Raw genomic sequence first — 20,405 nt, forward strand, 5'->3', positions numbered from 1 at the left:
TCTCTATTTTATAATTTAATTTGTTTTATTTTAACCTATTTTAATTTCTTGTCAGCTTCAAGAGAATTTCTAGTTATATCTTGTTCTCTATTGATTTTAATATTGTTGTTATGTTTTCTTCTTGTTCTGTAAAGCACTTTGGGCTTCTTTGTGCATGAAAGGTGATATACAAATAACGTTTATTATTATTATTATTATAGTAATGTTGGGTCTATTAACCGACACTGGATTGTTAATGGACATGAAATTGTATTTTTTTTGTATAATCACTTGTATAAGCAAACTTTTTGTATTTACATAACGAGTAATTATCTAATACCTTCATGTGCAATAGCTGCTAAAATATTTAAAGCATCACTCATCAGATGTATAAAGAAAACTGGTTCAGCGATGGATGCGGGACCCCATACATTCCTAGAAAAGTTGCTCAGTGGCGACTGCAAACAGAATACCTCGTACATGGGCCCAGAGAGCAGCGCACTTGTTTAAGCCAATCCACAGCACCAAGTCTGATCCGATCTGGAGTCAACGCATTTTAAACCCTAATGATTCAACTGAGGGCTATAAAGTGCCATGTTGCCGTGATGTGTTTCTATATTTTTAGAACGAAACGAAAAAAAGGCATTTATTTTTTAAGTTTTGAACACTTAGCAGTCCCTCTTGTGTTGAGATGTGTTGTGGAACAGAGATACACACTGTATTGTTGTACTTTAGGCTTGCTAAGCTCATCGAGCACAGAGGATGATATAAGAAGGAATCAAATAATATGTTTTCAAGGTGTATTCAGGACTGTGGCATGGAGAAGAAAGCCACATGAAAGGTTAGATATCTGACTACGGTATATTGACACTAGTGGAGAGATGAAAAGATGTTTTGACAGCAGAGGTTCAAAACTGTAGGCAAGCACTGAGAAGCAAGTGAGAACAAAACATTCTTTTCTAAGTGTGATCTAAATAGTGTTTTCTCGTGTGTATATGACCAAGAAACTGGTGAAATAACAAAGCTTTAAGCTGCTTTCTTTAAAAACTTAGCTAGAATTACCGCCTTGCAGCTGTGTTTCTGCAAAACAGTGAAATATCAGTATACCTCCATGTCTGTCAAAATCTCATCATCTTTTGGTTCTGTTGGACGGTATGAAATTGTTAAAATCCTTCAAACTTGAACTAAACCTCTGTCCAATCATTTTCTAGTTAACTCATTTTTGAGTCCAATTGGACATTTGTGCCAGATCTAGAAATTCCAAGAATAGGACAACTAGAAAAGATTTATGTTTGTTGTTGTAACATTAATTCTGGCCACAAGAGGTTCAAGTGCAAATCTATCCCATGTTCTTTTTACTTTAGATGTGTTCTGAACACAAGCTATATGTATTGTCTCACAGCAAATAGCCATAGCAAAACATAAAGGAGGGTTGAATTGCAGTTTCTTGGGGCCCATATACTTTTTGACCATTGACTCGCATTAGGAAAGGAAAATCTGTAAATCAGCAGATCATTTTTTTCCTTCATAACTAAGTAAAACGCAGCAAAAACACTTGAATAGCTCTTATTCAAATCCTAAGGTCCTTAAGGATGATAAATGTGTTAAAAGTTGTGTTATTCTTCCTCTCCATTCATCCAACTGAGTGGAGAGCGGACGTGATGCTGCCGTTGCACAGTGGATTGGAGGCAGGGCTAAAGGAAAACAAAAGAGCGCATGCTCTTTGGAACCAATGGATGGGAAAGACTGGCGGAAGATCCAGGTATTTCTTGAGAGTCAGTCCATTTTCTCTGAGAAATCAACAGGGCCCCAACCCCAGTTCTCCTAACATATCCATGGTGAAATTGCAAGATATATCTAACCAAAATCTACATGATTTACAAATACTCAGGTTCCTGTGTAGCTGTTTATTTTGTGCATTCTGCTCAATGAACTCATGAGTGCATTCATCTACGGTATGTTTGTGTGTGCTGCAGTGAGTTCTCTCTGCCACCTCACGTTAATGTGGATGAACACACACTTAAAGGTGACATGAGGCTGTGGGTTTCACTCTGGGAAAATGGCAGCAGGTCAGCAGCCAAGCGCTCTGATGACATCGTACCTGTCCGGCGAAGAAGCCGCACACACCGATGATGCAGAGGATGTTGAAGACGGCTGAGCCCACGATGGTGCCCACACCCACGTCACCTTTGGTGATGAACACCCCTGGGGAGGAAATGAAACACACACGCGGCATTATGACTCCGCAGATGACGTTGTAAACTAGTTGACATTTCGAGTCGCGGCACACAGATGTCACACAACTGTCAACACAACTTAAATGACTAGATTCTCTGCCGTGTTGGTCATGGACCTCTTTCACACTCACACACAACCGAAATGAGCACAACAAAATCACACAAACAAAGAAAAAATAACACTTTTGTTTTATTGGGTTTTTTTGTATGCTGATTTTGATTTTTATGTAATAAATTACACACTTCGAGTTTTGAGAGGAAAATACTCAAAGAGAAAAATCCAACTAATTATGAAAATGTCAATAATGACTGTGCCGTTGCTCAGGTGTTTCTTTTGTGTTATTTTTAAAAGTTATTAACCTGAAATCTTGTCTGTTTGATTCAAAGACTGTTAATCCTCTTAAACAACAGGCACGGGAACTGAGAGGTGTGATGTTTCCTATGTTGTCCTCCAGCTTTCACAGTTCAAACAGACATTGAATTGGAGACAAAAACCCAGAAAACTTGCCAAGCAATTAGTGCTTAGTACATGGATTACATGTGAGGGGAAAGCCATGTTCCTTTACTGCACGGACCTTGAGATAAAAGCATCGCTAATTATTAAAAGGCATGCATGCTTCCTCCCTAAAGCAGCTCCAGTATTGTGTACTGTACTACAGTAAGGACAGAGGAGGTAAGGAGATTAAAAGGTAGTTGTGGTGAATACCTATGATGGATGTGAAGAGTTCCGGAGCTGAGCTGCCGGCGGCCATGAAGGTGGCACCTGCTACATCTTCACTGAGCTGCAGGCGCTGAAAGGAAGTATCGAGAGACAAATCAAACAACCATATTTGAACAGGAAATACCAGCTGCGATGAGAAATTCCAGACCAGAGTCCCAGACAGTAGAAAAGTAAGAGCCTGAGCCCTATCCAGTGACACCGTAAAGCTTGTTTACTGCGTAAACACACTGCAAATTTGGGATTTCACCATTTAATTGTTGGTCAGAAAGAATGATTCCATTATTAGGTGCTATGCTGGCTGTGTTTTTGGGGGTTTGGACGTGTGTGACTGGGGGAAATTGTTGTATTTTTGATATATGGGGTGGCTGTGGCTCAGTGGATTAGTGCACTCATCTTCAGATCAGCGGAGTCTTACCCAAGGATTCAGCATGTCGTTTGTCCCAGGGCAAGACACTTCATCTCAAATTGCTCCTGTGAGTATTGTCCACAGTACGGAGTGCATGTAAGTGGATTTGGATATAAGTGTCTAATAAGTGGCATGTAATGTTATATGTGTTTCATAAACATAATGCACACCTACGTACCCTGATGAAGCAGATCAGGTGAGTGTTATCCCTCAAAAAATAGGTAGGTAGGAACTATTTTTTATTTTGAATTTCACTAGTGGCTGATTCAGTCTTCAGATAAATGTTATAGACTAATATTTAGGATTTCAAACTAAGTTTTCATGTCCTTTAAATGTGATTTATGATATTCATACCTCACACAACTTCTCCAGGGAGGGGACGAAGTAATCATCACAGACGAGGGCCAGAGCGCAGAACATGTAGATGGTCTATGAAGAGGACAAAGAGATCAATATTACAGGGACCAGTAAAGGAAGGACATGCTGCTTGATGTGATTTAAACATGGGATCTAAAAGGGTGAAAAGTCCACGCTAGGAGGGGTCATCAAGTAGAGGTTCATTCTTTGATGTTTTTTCACAAACAAGTGGTGTTGTTTTCCACTTTCCAAGCTAATCTCCTGCTTTTTATGCTATTTATAAGAGATCTCTGCATGTACCCTCAATGGCCAAGTATAGGATACAGCTCTGCTTTAACTGCTACATTAAATTTTGATACAATTACCATGAAAAATGAAATGGGGAGTCTAGTAATTGAAAGCTAAATATTCAAAGATCCCATGCAAATGCAGAGCAGTGCATTAAGGGATCCAACATCAAATATTCAGGAAGCACATCCATGTGGAACACACTATTAACATTTTTAAATAGGGAAGTTAGTTTTCACTTTTTAAACATCCTGGCAGTACAGAAGCCCAGGAGGGGGGGTTATGTTTACTGCTTGTTGCTTATTCACTTAGTGAAATAAACAACAAGCAGCCTTTTGAATTCTCAATATTGTTCCTCCTCGAATCCTCTCTTTTGTGTAATAACTCCAGAAATATGAAAAGATGTCAAATGTCAGGTCAGACGTCAGAGACAGCTTTGTTTTTACGGAAAATAAATAAGGGATGGATGCGCGATGGGTCTGCTGGTGGACGAGTGGCAGCAGGCTGACACTGAAACTGAGATTTCTGAATTACATCCTTTCTTTTACTCTCCTTTTTTCGATACCACTTTACAAAAAGACTACCCTCATAAAGGATTCATAAAGCGTTTATAATTAGGTCATTTATTAGGTTGTAAACACTTTATTACTCATTAAGAACCATTTATAAACCGGTTCTAACATAGTTTTCATACATCAACACAGGCTCACTATTTGACAAGACGACTAAGCCGTATAATGGCTACCTAGCTTACTTTGTCTTCTTCATCAGCCTGCATCCTTGGTATCTGTTGTTCACTGAGTTTATTCTCCCCCCATCCATTTTGACATTTCTTGGCCTCTCTCAGTTGCCCTGTATCTCTTGTCTTATAAAAGCTTATTCATGATTTATAAGTGTTCGCAACCTAATTAATAAATGAATTACAAACGATTCGTAAGCCCTTTATTATGGTAGTCTTATTGTAAAGTGGTACCGTTTTTTCTCTAGAGGAAGTAAAGAAACCAGAACTCTGGATGTATTTGTTGTTTGAGGTGCAATATATGACTCAGCAGCTTTAAGACATGGAGAAACTATTCTTTTCGGCTTCGCTCTGATGCAGGATTTTTATATTTTTCTAGAAAAACCCTGGTATGATAAGTCTTACTTTATACAGTACAAATCATAATGAATCAAAAATAAAACCTAGTCCTAAGAGGTTACTCTTACTACCACACCTGAATCAAATCTGAAAATACATTCCTGTTTTAGAAAAAAATATGGTATAAAATATCAGATTTGTAGAAAGACAATAAGCTTGGGTTCATTAAACATAATCTGCTGTATAAGAGGTTTTCACTGCTGTTATTCACTGGTTTGTTTAAGTTGCAAAAAAAGCTCCAACCTTCCTTGGCATCATATCACAGATAAAACACACAGCAGGGAGAGACGGAGACAGATTGCAGATAAAAGACAGTAGGTATGATCAAGACAGAAAGTGTCAGGTAGTGACGACAGACGAAGAATGTGTGAACAAAGGAAAGCATCACTCTCCCTATAACAGCAGAGGAGTGAATACTCCTTTTTGTTGACTCTGCAGTACTGAGTCACATTTTACTTTCAACCCCTATCTCAAGCTTACTCAGAGAAAAGGTGTGCATACTAAATGTACATTTAGGCGCATGTTTTATGTTGCACGCAGACATAAAAGTCCTTAAAATGGGAGCTGTGTTTGTGTTTTCCAGAACAAGTCTTTTCTGAGAAGTGATGATGGCAGCATTAATGAGCTGTGCAGCGTCGGAGTGGGGTCAACAGCAGTACAGCTGTCAAGGGAACCGCAGCTGGAAGTTAAATACTCTGATATAATAATTTGGCTCGAACACTAAGCGTTTCAAACTTTGCTGTCTTTAAGATGAATCCAAAACCAGAAAAACCTGATCAATGACTGGAATAAGTTCACAGAATGAGCGACTTGTGGCTAAAGGAAGGTAGTAGCTCAGTCCGTAAGGGATAGGAACCATAAGTCACAGACAAGTACTGCCGAGCAAGACAGTTCACCCCCACACAGTTTCCTGGGCGCTGTACACAATACCTGCCCACTGCTCCTAATACTCGTATGGGTAATATGCAGAATCCTTGCTCAGTCTTTATGGACTTGGCTTGAAGGGAAGCCGGTTCAAGTCCCGGTCACATTAAAACAAAAAACAATCTGTATTCAGTCCTGATGTGAATAGGTTCTATGTTTACTTAATGTATACACTTAGTAATTGCATACATATTGGTCCTATGTGAACAATTACAAAGTGAAAAACTGAATTTCCCCTTGGGGATTAATAAAAAGGTTGTCTTTCTCTTCTAAAGTTCAGGAAGAAGACGACAGAAAATACTCCAGTGTATGAATCTAGAACTACAAGTGCAGCATAATTAGCCACCGGGTGACATGACATCTGAGGTATTTAAATATAATTTTCAGATTTTAATTTGCTTTTTAATCATTTGACTTCACAGGGAAAATATTTTTACCCAGTAGTAAAACATTTTTTTTTAAAGCAAATATTCCTGAGACCCGGAAGAAACAGTTGTTTTTAAATTAAAGTAATTGGGATAAAAGAAAAAATATTACAAAGATTTGTTTCTTAAAGTTACTTTATTTATTTTTCCTAGTTATGTTAAGTGGACATTGGGTTTATCTTTTCCTGCAGAAAGTGTATTATATTATTAAATTCCTTTTTAAGAAATGTACTATCAGAGACATTGCACATGCTTTAACCCAGTGTGAACTAGTTTGAGTCTGTGTACAATATTTCTGACTCCTTCCCAATAATGGTAAACTATATTTTTGAATGCCTGGCGAGTCACATTGTCCCCAAAAAAGAACATGGGTTTATTCGTGCAATCTGAAAGGCTTATGTTGAACATACTGTCAGGATCTCAGTTTTGGTATTTATAGTTTACGGTTTTATTTTGAAATGTATCTTGTTTTGTCACTTCCTGTCTTGTCTTGTTCACTTCCTGTCTTTAGTTTCCCTCCTGTCTGATTGTCTGATCATGCTCACCTGTTGCCTCTGTGTGTCCCCTCCCCCTTCCCAGCTGTTTGTTGTCTTGTGATTTACCTTCTCTGTATTTAGTCTGTGCTTTCCTTTGTGTTCTTTGTCGTGTCGTCGTCGTTATTTGCCGGTTGCCTGTGCCCTGAACCCTTTTTGGATCTCCCGTTTTTAGCCCTCCCTCTTCCACTGGTTTGTCTGTGTTTTAATTTGATACTTTTCTTTCGTTCTACCTTTTGTCTACATTTTTGTTAACAGCTTTTTTTTTTATAAATAAAAGCTCGCCCTTTGTTACATTTGAACACCTGCCTCCTCTATTGCTTCTGCACCTGGGTCCTTCCCCCAATCCTGACAGATACACTTTGAGATCTATCAATACCATATTGTTAAGACTCGTATAAAATCCTTATGAAGACCAGAAACATAATATCTTTTAAATATGTGTTCTCCCTTATCTCCCTTGCTGAAATAAACTTGTTGTCTGCAATTACCCTCATTTAGAAAGAAAGAAGATGTGCTCTGTTGGTCACATCCCCGTGTGTGTTACATCACTAGAAAGCCTAGGATGTTCCTTTCATAGTACTTTAGGACAAACACAAACTGCATGCGTGGTGTTTGCAATAAGGGCGTCAGTGTCATGTCCCCCACAGAGGACAAGTCCAAATTACTGGGTCTCAGGGGGATGTATTCTAGTTGCTCAGTAGAAAGCAGAGGTAGAAAAAAGTGCTAAGAGTTCCAAAGTCAAACATCTTAAGGTGAGATTTAATCTTTTGTCTGACTTATGTTAGGCTATTAGAAATAATTCACAATATATGTATAGTTTGATGATTTGATTGTCCTAGCAACTGCTCACTGGGGTCCCTCAGGGGTACATCATGGGTCCCCTTCTTTTCTCTTTGTACACTTTTTCACTCCGTCATTCCCTCTCATTCATCTCCCTATCTGCTTGTCTGGTTAACCTCAATAAGACAGAACTGCTTTACCTTCCAGGGACCTCACTATCAACACCGGCACCTCTGTTGTTCCCCTAACTCAGATGACTGCAAGAACCTGGATGTGACACTGTACGACCAACTGCCCTTCAGAGCTAACATTGCTGCTACAGACTGCTTCTGCAGATACACCCCTCATGACATCAGAAGGATACATCCCCTTTTACCCAGAAGGCATTGCAGATTCTGGTCCAGGCTCTTGTCATCTCATGCCTTGACTATTACAATTATCCACTGGCTGGTTTACCTGCAAGTGCCGTCCGATCTTTACAGCTAAACGAGAGTGCCGGACCAAGACTGGCTTTTCGTCAGACTAAGTTTACCCACAATACACTGCTCCTCTGCTCCCTTTACTGGCTGCCCCAAATCCGCTTCAAGTCCCTGGTAGTGGCATACCACACTTTCAATGGATCAGGCCCATGCTTCATCCCGGCCCTGGTTAAACCATACACTCTAGCCCTTCGCTGTGCATCCACCAATCAGCTCGCTACTCCCTAACTGCAAGTGGGACCCAGATACCCCTAATCAAAAACACGCCTGTTTTCTTTCCTGGTTCCAAAATGGTGTAACCCGCCTGGATTATTGCAATGCCATCCTCACAGGTCTCCCCTCAAAAACCCTGGACAGACTGCAATATGTACAGAACTCTGCTGCTAGGGTCTTAACTGGCATTAAGCCCTGGCAGCACATCACCCCCACCCTCATGCAGCTCCACTGGTTACCTGTCAAATTCCGCATCAAATTCAAAATCCTATTACTCACCTACAAGTCCCTCCACGCCCTTGCCCCCCGTTACCTCTCCGACCTCCTACACCCCTACACCCCCCTGCGGTCCCTCAGGTCCTCTGTCAAGGACCAGCTGGCAGTACCCCGCACCCGACTTAAGACTTTTGGGGACAGGGCCTTTTGTGTGTCTGCCCCTACCATGTGGAACCAACTCCCCCCACACATCCGCTGTGCCCCCTCAGTTGATTCATTTAAAAAGCACCTCAAGGCACACCTTTTCTCTGAGGCCTATGGACTTTAACCCCCTCACAACCCCACCTGGCGCCCTGCGCACTTGCACCCTCACTCACTCTCACACACGCACTCACACACACACACACACACACACACACACACTCTTTGTAAAGCGACCTTGAGAGTCCTGAAAGGCGCTATATAAAATTAATTTATTATTATTATTATTATTATTGTAATGAGCTGCCCACTGACACAGAACAGTACAGCAGAAAGTCTACACATCTTTAATCACAGACTGAATAATGGAAATTGTATTGAGAGCAAATGTACTTGCAGAATTCTTGCTACTTTGACTTTCTATCTTTAGGATTGTATGCACTTATAGTGGTCCTTATCGATAATAGTATCAGCCGGGGATGGAAATTAGCACCCGCCACATGCCATATGCGGGAGGATTTGTATGCTGGCGGGTATATTGTGTCACTTTACCAGCCACTGTGGTGGGTAATACTTTTCAGTCATATCCGATCGCCATCATACATGGGTCATACGCATGACAGCTGCGCTTTCCACAACCATAGTCAGATCCGGTCAAATGATGTGCTTCTTCTGATTGGCCCGAAGTGGCGTGAGAACGAGACTCCGACTCTTTATCCACAATTATTACTCCGCGCTTAAATCAAAGTAGGCTAATCAAAGTGGAACTATTTGTTGCGGAGAGATAAAGAATGTTGCAGGAGGCTACCTAAACCTGCAGCCATCACAGGATAGCTGCTAGTTTAAACCAAAAATGTGGCGTTACATCACCGGGGGGAAAAGACCCGCTGAGGAGAGTGTACAGGAGTGGGGTGGATAGTAGACCTACCACCGAAAAAAAGGCTAATTGCTTTTTGAATGAGAGATGGCGAACAACAGGTCGCGACTGGCTGCTACGAGGAAACGTGCCAGACCATGTAGCCTACTGCTCAGCCTGTCGGCAGTACGCATCGGACGCTCACAGGTCAAACAACTTCATTGTGGGGACAAAAAACCTGAAATTGGAAGCCGTGAAGGACCTCGAGTCATCTAAATGTCATTTTCACGTCCTGAAAAAAGCTAGTTATGTAACATTTGGAACTGGGACATTGAGGTTGACAGAATTGTTCTGTACTGTTGTGTGGACTCAGGGTTAAACATGCTGAACTGTGGTGACTTCTCTAAAAGTTTTCTCGCTGATGTTTTGGAGATCATCCTTTTCTATGAAGCATCTTGGATCTTGGATGGTTTGATGCACTGTCTATGCCTATGGTTTGTATTTGTAACGGTTGCAAGTGGCTTGTGCTTGTGTTGTCTGTGACTGAAAGTGTTAACCATTTCCTGAGGATTTAGGTACATTCAGGAAGTTTAATGGCACAATGTTTCCCAGAATAAACATGACTTAACATGGCAGATACTTGTGTATTGTTTATCATATCATATGCAGTAAGACTGTAACATTTGCAACTCAGTTGCTTGGTAGCACCTACTTATTGTATAATCAATTCTGATGAAAAACTAGTTGGTATGCCTACTGATTAGAAAAAAATAATATACCCTATTATATTGTAAACATTAACACATATATATATATATATATATATATATATATATATATATATATATATTACGTATAAAAAGTGGCTGGTAAAAAAGTTGAGTGGCTAGTACATTTTAGAATCCACCAGCCACAGTGGCCGGTGGGCAAAAAAGTCAATTTCCATCTCCGGTATCAGGTAAAGAAAATGTAATAGAAGGTAATTCAATTAATTGCACTGGAAACAATGAAAATACTGCAATAAAACAATCTTTATGAGTATATCAGTGGTTCCCAACGTGGGGCGCTGGCCCTCCTATTGGGCCACGGAGGTACTGCAGGGGGGGGCGCGTAAATCAGTCAAATGTTTGTTTTATTCATGTAATTTATACCTTTTATTCATGTATTTTATACCTGTTGTGTTTATTTCATTATCTTTGATCTTAAATGACTGTTCTTAAATGCCTTTTTATAATGTGTTTATGCTGCACTATTTTTTACTGCTCTTAATGTCTTTCATGTTTGTAAAGCACTTTGAATTCCCTTGTGTTGAAAGGTGCTATATAAATAAACTTGCCTTGCCTTATATTTAAAAAATATATAAAATACATTTTTTATTTTTTATTGCTACGTAACAGTTATTTTGCACATTTTATCAAACCAACTACGTACAAATGGATGTTCTATCCATACAAAAATATACAATTATAGTTGGATCTTTGTGTGTTGATGTTATAAGCAGAGAAAATGTCTTCTTTGTACAATTATATACAATTAATTCTACAAATGTAGGTCGGAACTGGGTTGGGGGGGCTCGAAAATATTTCCAATTACCCAAGGGGGGCCTGACTGAATACGTTTGGGAACCAATGCAGTATATTGTAACTGCTATAAGGACTGTTTCTTTCTCAAGGCTGAGAATATACCTTCACTCTGGATGGATCACTTAATGGGCCTACCAGGCACAGACCCATGGACTCAAAGTGTCAGAGCAGGAGTTTCAGTTGATATATTGCATGTTAAAATACATGCAGTCACAGTGGGTCAACTGTTCTCTCAGGACCGGCCCATATTTCAAAAATGCAAAGATGGAAAAGTAAGGCATTCCACTGTAAAACAAGCTGCAGGTATAAGCCCTGATTGTCTGTCCTGAAATCCCCAGAAAGCTGTTCTCTCCACAAAGCCAGGAACAGTAACTCCTGCTGTGAAATGACATAGAGTACATTATTTTAAAGGTTAGACCATGGAAATGTTTTTTTGATGATATACTGCATTTTTGGGGCTTTGTGTTACTTTAATACCCACAGATTCAGGAGACGGTTATTTCCTTTTGCCCTTCTGCAGGAGGAAATGGCTAACTCTGAGGGTGGGCACACCCTCGAGACGCTTGAACTTCCATTACCCCCCCCCCCCCCCCAGAGACTTTCAGCACAACACAACATGGGTCATCATGTACTAGAACATTCTCCCTGCCATGTGCCAGTCCTATAAGAGTGATGGCAGTGGGAATTCATCATAGCCTTGACCTCGCATATTGACCCCTGCTGGGCAACGCTGGAGAGGCCAGTGGGCATGGGTCATGCAATCGCTGAAGCAATGCTGCCAGAGGAGAGGGGGGAAGGCGGGAGGAGAGCCAGGGGAGAGGATGGTTAGAGGAGAGGGGAGGGGGGGGGATGAAGAAGAGAGTCAGACGAGAGGTGATTCATAGGAGAGGAGGGGATAAAAGAAGGGAATAAGGGGATATTCAGAGTAGAGTGTTAGAAGAGAGTCAGAGCTAAAAGTCAGAGCTGGGAGTCTCAGGGTACGAAAGATTCAGAGCAGAAAGTCAGAAGAAAGTCTGAAGAGAGTCAGGGCAGAATCAGACAAGAGGAGAGTCAGATCAGAGAGTCAGAGGTCAGAAGAGTCAGGGTAGAAAGTCAAAAGAGAGTCAGAGAATCAGAGGACAGAAGAGTCAGAGGAGAGTCAAAGCAGAGTAAAAAAAAGACTCAAAGAGTTAGAGTAGAGGAAGAGGATAGAAGAGTCAGAGCAGGGAGTCAGAGGTCAGAAGAGTCAGGGTAGAAAGTCAAAAGACAGTCAAAGCAGAGAGTCAGAAGGGAGGAGAGTCAGAGCACAGAGTGAAAGCAGAGTGTCAGAGGGGCGAGTCAGAGTCATAGCAGAGAAGGAGAGATGAGAGAGTCAGAGCTGAGAGTCAAAGGGGAGTCGGAGAATCAGAGGACACAAGAGTCAGAGGAGAGTCAAAGCAAAACAACAGAGATAAAGAGAGTCAGAAAGAAGTAGAGTCCGAGGAGAGAAGAGTCAGAGGTCAGAAGAGTCAGGGTAGAGAGTCAAAAGAGAGTCAAAGGGGAGAGTCAGATGGGAGAGTCAGAGCACAGAAGAGTCAGAGCAGAGTCAAAAAAAGACAATCAAAGCAAAGAGTCAGAGATAAAGAGAGTCAGAGGAGAGGAAAGTCAGAGCAGGGAGGAATTGGGACACAAGGCAAAGGACAGGAATCATAGAAAATTGTTGAACTAAAATACAATATTCAATTATACAATATACAAAAGAGCTCTATGGCTTGGAGGATGATACATCAGGCCTTGGATAAACACTTGTTATTCAGATCTTGGTTTTGGTCTTTGGGTGAACGAGAACTTACACACAGGACGTGCAGGGCCACAGCTCCCTCTGTTCTCTCCTTGTGTGTGAACAGGTCTGTAGGGAACTCGTGCAGAGCTGGAAAAGAAAGGCACACAGGGTTAGAACAGCTCATATACAGTATTATGTCTGTCTATGTATGTGTGTGTTTCTGCAGAGAGGTCAACCCTATGAGAAAATAAACTTGTGGAACTTGTGTGTATTGACAAGGAGCCTTGCCCAGAGAGAACATTGCCCAGTCGAGGGAAATTGAAAAAGTGATGACTAGGATAAAGGGAGGGGAAAGAGGAGAGCATTGTAAAAATAGAGCCAGGGATATTTAGGGTAACTGAGATGAAAACCAAAGAGAGAAAGAGTGGTGGGAGTTTAACTTCACTGCGCAAACTCTGCTTCCCTGCATGGGAATGTGAGCACAATTGAGCAAGAGAGAGCAACCGTGTGTGAGCAGAAGATAAAGAGAGCAGGACGGAGCGTACGGTGGAAAGTTGGCACGCGGAGAATGTGTGAAGGAAAGCAGAACGACGTGAAAAGAGGGGGAGTTTTAAATGTGGCCTGAGTTATTCTACCCTTCTTCTCTGTGGCTTCCTGACATCTTCCCCTCCCTCAGCCCCACAGTCCCTCCTCGGCTGCCAAGACCAGCGACAGGCGCTTGGCTGCCGAGAGTGTTGAGGACCCTTTGCCTCTCACCCTTCAAGAGTCGAGTCACCGCTGTCGACATTTCCTCTCACACAAATATGTAACCGGTGTTAGCAGTGGTTTACAGGCCACTGCTAACGCCGGTTACATATTTCAGCACCTGCACTATTCCATGGGCAGGGAGATGAGCTAAATAGATCCGAGATAGACCAGCATATTCAGTTACTACAGCAATGATAAGATACAAGTTTACAGTGTCGAAAGTGATCCCACGGACAGGATGGTACTTACTCACACGTGTTTCTTCTTCAATACGGTCGCGTGTGAATGTTAAATATTGTGTGAAAGTGAGTGTCAGTTTTCCTCAGAATTTGTAGGCAACTGGACAAGATTTTGGTATCAGAAGGGTTCTGGTTTGGTATTTATTCAAAGCACAAATGACCAAATTCATACACTATATAGACAAAAGTATTGGGACAACTACACATTACACCCAAATTCTTAGGCATGAATATAAAGTTAGTCCCCACTTTGCAGCTGTAACCGCTTCCACTCTTCTAGGAAGACTTTTCTACAAGATATTGGAGTGTGTCCAATTCATCCAGAAGAGCATTTGTGAGGTCAGACCCTGATGTTGGACGAAAGGGCCTCCTCGCAATCTCCGTTGTAGTTCATTCCAAAGGTGTTCAGTGGGGTTGAGGTCAGGGCTCTGTGAGGGCCAGTCCAGTGTCGTGGATCCGAGACTTTAACACTCACAACATTAATCAATAAAAACGCATTAAGACACAGACACAGAGAAATGGATGAGGTTAAATATTATATTGTTACGTAACAAGCATAATACTGTGAAAACACCACGTTGCTTCCAGCAGTCAAACGCGGGGGGTCTCCCACGTTACAGAGGATTCATGTCGTTTGTATAGGAAGCTTCCTTCCTTCAACGCACACACACATTCCAATCCTCAAACTTCAGCCTGCTCAGTGATCATATGAATAGATGTAGACTTCTGTCTTTTGACCTTGGGAAGCGACAGGTCAGTCTTACTGTCCTTTAAGGTCATACCCGTCAAAGATGCTTGAGGAATTGCAGAACAGATGCTGAACATATTTAGACACTTGCTTGGAGAAACTTTGGGAATAACATTAGAAGTATATAATTTAGATTGCATTAACATTCCCTCTTTTATTCATAAAGTTTCCAAAAACATTAAATAATATTCCTGCAAATAACCTACTGAGTTCCGCCTTTGAAAGTCCCAAAAACTTTCTGATACATACTTATCAAATGGATGATTATCCTACTCACAGGCAGAAGTCACAGGTTACATGCATCTACTCACAATAGCCAAAAAACCACCTTCTTAATTTGACTCAAAAAGTGGAAGAAGAGACCAATGCGCTAATCTACTCTAATTAAATAGAACATCATTTAGGATCATGACAATAACCTGTTTGATTAAAAAGAACAAATCCAATTGTCCCATCTAGGTTTAACACACATCATGTGAATGACTTATCTCATAACAGGGTGATTGAAATTAATCATCATCAATATTCCTACAGTATTCACAAAACATTGCAGTAACTTGTACGTCCAATTTAAAATAGTTCCTCCTATCTGTGGATAGGAAAAAATCTCCTGTAGCAAATGTTTCTCAACCAGTGAGTCTTGAAGCACACTCTAACCGGCATCCCCCTGTTCTGCTTCTTTTGCTTTGTCCAGTATACACTCCTCATGAAGTGCACGTTCTGATCTTCATGTGTAACCATTAGAAGTAAATGGAACCGTAGTCCAAATAACTACAGCTTCTGTAAAAAAACCTGTTGATGGTCACTCTTGTATATGCTCTCCTGAATGTTAGGATCTCCGATACACTTGGCTGGACTCTATTCCAGAAGTCGGGTTTCACGTTGCCCTAAAACCCACAGGATAGTAGCAATGGAAGTATAGCTTGAAGAAATATCTTAAGCAGTCATCCGGCTGCCTGTATTGACACTCCAGTCTGCATCAAGACGCAGCTCCTTAAAACATCTCCTGGAACCCAGTCTGGAAAGAATAACCCAACTTTCCCTCCTTAAGGTGCAAGAGAAGGATTTTTTACCTGGGTAGAAACAGCACTAAAGTCATGGGTTAACAGCCTACACTAGACCCCTATTTGGTCTTAAAATCTTATCTGTCATTTAAAAAACTTTCAGGAACCATAAAATGCTGATTGTGTCGTGATTTTTATCTTACCATTATTGTAGCACACACCAGACATCTCCTGCAAAGTTATTCTGTTAAATTGTACATTGATGAACCCATTTGAGTCCAACCTTCAATAATACATTTAGTCATGCTTTACCCAGAAGCACATTTTCATCCAGTAAATTGAACATCTCTAAAAGACATTGAGGAGATTCCTGTGACTCCTTTGACACAGAGAAGTTAGGAGGAATCTGAAGTGAATGCTTCTTCTTCCACACCAAACTTATCCAGCCATGCTTTGTGCTCCGGGACATGCTGGAACAGAACAGGGCCTTCCCCAAACTGTTTCCACAAAGTTGGAAGCATTGAATTGTCCAGAATGACTTAGTAAGATATCAGAGTGTCCCAATATCTTTGTCTATATAGTGTATGTGCAGCCTTTGTGTGCATGCAGATGAACAGTCCGTGTGGAGAGCAAAGGAAACACAACCCATTGGCCCGAATCACAAAGCTCTCTTCTAAATCTTTGTATTAGTTTCTAAACTGTATTATTGTGAAAAAAATGTAGTCGTAGATGTTGTCTTTCCTTTTGCTTTCATACACAGTTCAAGCTATACCTGTGCTTATACAGTGGAACGTACGTACTGTCCATCTACAATATTAATTTGTGTGAATTCCACAAAATCATTAAGTATTAAGAGCGAGTAATTCTGTGGAGGAGTCCTTCAGGCTGATCAAGATCCCTCTGCTTCGCGTTGGGCTTCATGATCACCTGGTCCGGTGTTCTTTTTTCAATAATGACCACCTCGCTGAACATTTTCCCATACTCACCAACCTCTATAATGTCCGAGTTGACCAATTAGAATCGAGTATTTGACTAAGCCGTGTAATAAAACAAGACAAAGGTTTGAGCAGGAGCATCAAGGTTACATAAAATGCATCTTACAGAGCGTAGGATGCCTTCTGCATCATTCATGGCCACTTGAGATACAGGTAGGCCAACAAGAAGTGGGTAAGCCAATGAATGAATACACTAAATAAGTTAGGAGTGGTTGGGTAGTTTATCATTCCACCTACTTTTGGTCTTATTTCAGTCTAACCTCCTTGACAACATAATGCAAGTGAAAAAAACATGAGCAAAATAAATGGTGCACCACCTTCACACTGCCCTCCCACTCTCCCCATCCTGTACTATGCTGACCTATTTGCATCTGCAGCTTCTCACTGTGTTTGAGTGGCTGCAGTCCTCCTCTGCACTGTGCTCCACTGCTGTAACTTTCTTAAGCCTAACACAATGCAGAGTAAAAAGCCACAGAGGGTGCAAAGCAGCAGAGAAGACAGCTATCTCACAGCGACAGCTGCATGTGTTTAATATTTACTTTTAGAAGTCGGTGTTAGTAAGCTCAAATTCAATACAGCCCAAATGCCAGGCTGGTGAGTGCAGGGGAACAACAAGCAGCTCTCATGACAGGAATTACAACGTAATGCAGATGAGACAAAGACAATACTTGTGTCTAGGGCTGACAAATATCATATTTTAGATCAATGTTCTGTTGCCATTGCAACTTCAAAATATCTGTATCATCTCTACTACAGGATTCACTATAAAAAAAACAATTAGGGAAGTGATTCTATAGTATGAAAAATACAACATTGGATACAGTGCCATTTAATGTAAGCCATAGTTAGATTTCAAATTGCTTTTGAAATGTAAAAACACATCATGACATCGAACAACGAACCTCATGACTGCAGGCCTGGCCTCAGAAACCTGACGTGAAAAATGTATACGAGTCCTACTGATCTAGAGTAATGAGCAGTCAGAAAATCACATAAACGAAAACAAACTCAACACCAAACTACAGTTCTGCATGTTTTGAGAACATGCAAGTGTTACATTGTGATGTCACTATATTACGGACATGGACAAAGGAGTCCAATGGAGGCAATTTAGACAAGTGTGTGTGTGTGTGTGTGTGTGTGTGTGTGTGTGTGTGTGTGTGTGTGTGTGTGTGTGTGTGTGTATGTGTGCATGTGTGTGTGTGTGTGTGTGTGTGTGTGTGTGTGTGTGTGTGTGTGTGTGTGTGTGTGTGTGTGTGTGTGTGTGTGTGTGTGTGTGTGTGTGTGTGTGTGAGTGTGTGTGTGTGTGTGTGTGTGTGTGTGTGTTCAAGTTCAAGTTCAAGTTCAAGTTACTTTATTTATACCCAGTTTGTTTGAAGTAGTAGAGTCCTCATACACACATATGGGAAAGGGATTCAAGAGGCACATATCACACATCATTCAACTTACAAATACAATAATAAATAAAAACACCTGTGAAAAATATATCTGTGACTTATTCCTCAGTGTAATGGCTGCAGGGACAAAACTGTGTTTGTGTCTATTTGTTCTGCACCTAGGGATTAAAAACCTACGCCCAGAAGGGAGAAACTCTGTGTGTAGTGGATGGGAATTGAACCAGTTATGCGCTGTAACTGTTTTCTGTAAAGGGTCTCCACGTTGAGCTGTGGCTCACCGATCAGCCTGCTAGACCACTGCACTATTTGATTGAGTGAGTTTTTATTTTTTAAGGGGAGGTTTCCAAACCAGGCTGCTAGTGCAAATGATAAGACTGATTCAATAAAACCATGGTAAAAGAGGGTCATGATGGATTTGTCAATGTGGAAACGGCTCAGTTTCCTCAAACAGAACAGGCGCTGATGCCCCTTCTTACACACAGCCTCACAGTTTGCTTGAAAAGTGAGTTTTGAGTCTATTATCGTCCCCAGGTATTTATAAGACTGCACACATTGAATAGTTTGATCTTTGATTGATGTGATTTCTTGTGTCCGGATTGTTTTTCTAAAATCAATGAGCATTTCCTTTGTTTTGGCTATATTTAGTTGAAGGTGGGACGCCTCACACCATTCAACAAAGTCTCTGATGACTGGACCATGACCCGTTTCACTGTCTTGGAGCAGGCTAACAAATCAAAAGTATTAAAACGATTGTAAAATTGGTTAAGAGAGCTGGCTAGCTCGGTGTCTGAGCTGAAACCATCTAGGGTGACTGGACTGCTGGTCTTTAAATTCTGGAGGCCTGCTATGGTTTTCATACTGTCCCAGGCTGATCCAAGTTTGTTTGTTGCCATCTTGGCCTCCAGTTTATTTTTATAGTCTTGTTTTGCTTTAAGAATTTCTACTTTTAGATCCCTCTTTGCTGTTTGTAGTTCAGTAATGTCACCTTGCTTAAAGCAAGACTTTTTTTTCTCTAAGCTATCCTTGACAGTTCTAGTTATCCATGGTTTGTTGTTAGGATAGATTTTTGCCCGTTTGCATGGAACAATCATGTCTCTACAAAAAGCAATATATGAGCATGTCACGTCAGCCAACTCAGTTAGATCATCATCACAGGACTGTTTAAACATTTCCCAGTCTGTGCAGTCGAAACAGTCTTGTAAGCATAATACAGATTCATCGGTCCAGTCTTTAATTTCTCTAGTTTGAGCTTTCTGTCTTTTAAGGACAGTTTTGTATGTTGGCAACAAATGCACACAATTATGGTCCGCTGAACCCAGTGGTGGTAATGGCAGTGATTTGTAGGCGTCTTTTATAGATCCATAGCAGAGGTCCAGGGTTTTGTCCCGTCTGGTAGGACATGAGACATACTGGTAAAAGTGTTTTCTTGAGACATACATGGTTAAAATCACCCAGTATGAAGTGTGGCGCCTCGGGTGAGAGTGATTGCATTTTCTGCAGGGCATCGAAGATGGGGTTGGAAGCCGACGCAGCGTTCGCCCTTGGGTGAATGTAGACTGTTGTTATGAAAAGTTGTGGAAACTCACGGGGCAGGTAAAATGGTCGTAGCGATACTGATAAAAGTTCAACATCTGGTGTACAGATACGTTCTCTTACAGTCACAGAGGTGCAGTATCGTTTGTTGAAATATAGACATACCCCGCCCCCTTGAGATTTCCTTGTTACCTCTGCCTCTCGGTCGAGTCGATAAGGTGTCCCGAATCCATCAATTGCGAAATCGGTGTCCTGATCTTTCTCCGTCAGCCAGGTTTCTGATGAGGTCTTGATGCTCTCATGACACAGCAGTTGGGAACGAAGAGACGGGAACTTTACCTGGGTCTTCAGGAACTGCAGTATTTCTACATCTAATTTACCTTTACTACTCTCTGACCTCTCTGCTTATCTGTACAGCTAGCATCAAAGCATGCGCATGGCGTCACATTTTACTAGATATTATCTTCATATATTCTCATTCAGATCCTCGAAAAAGGGACGATTGTTTTTTCCACAGCTTTTGTAAATAGAAAATTGCATTTTATTTAAGGCCGAACTATTTTGAAAAAATGGAAAGGGAAAATATTGCAATTGTGAAATAATTCATGGTTGCCTGAAGGGTATGATCATTTTTTAAACATTCACATTACTGTTTGAAAGTA

At 41.1% G+C, this 20,405-nt stretch overlaps 1 protein-coding gene across 1 annotated transcript in view; it reads right to left on the reverse strand.

Annotated features, from left to right (window-relative positions):
- The window catches only part of LOC134865060 (sodium/potassium/calcium exchanger 3-like), an 89,684-nt gene that overhangs the window by 27,380 nt on the left and 41,899 nt on the right, over positions 1 to 20,405 (reverse strand). The window contains exons 3-6 of the mRNA XM_063884450.1: positions 13,151 to 13,227; positions 3,698 to 3,772; positions 2,923 to 3,007; positions 2,081 to 2,184 (exon numbers count right to left, since the gene is read on the reverse strand). Of these exons, the coding sequence (XP_063740520.1) occupies positions 2,081 to 2,184; positions 2,923 to 3,007; positions 3,698 to 3,772; positions 13,151 to 13,227 (341 nt within the window). The remainder of the gene's footprint in view (positions 1 to 2,080; positions 2,185 to 2,922; positions 3,008 to 3,697; positions 3,773 to 13,150; positions 13,228 to 20,405) is intronic.

This window comes from Eleginops maclovinus, chromosome 5 (genome assembly GCF_036324505.1).
Source record: "Eleginops maclovinus isolate JMC-PN-2008 ecotype Puerto Natales chromosome 5, JC_Emac_rtc_rv5, whole genome shotgun sequence".
Lineage (NCBI taxonomy): Eukaryota > Metazoa > Chordata > Actinopteri > Perciformes > Eleginopidae > Eleginops > Eleginops maclovinus.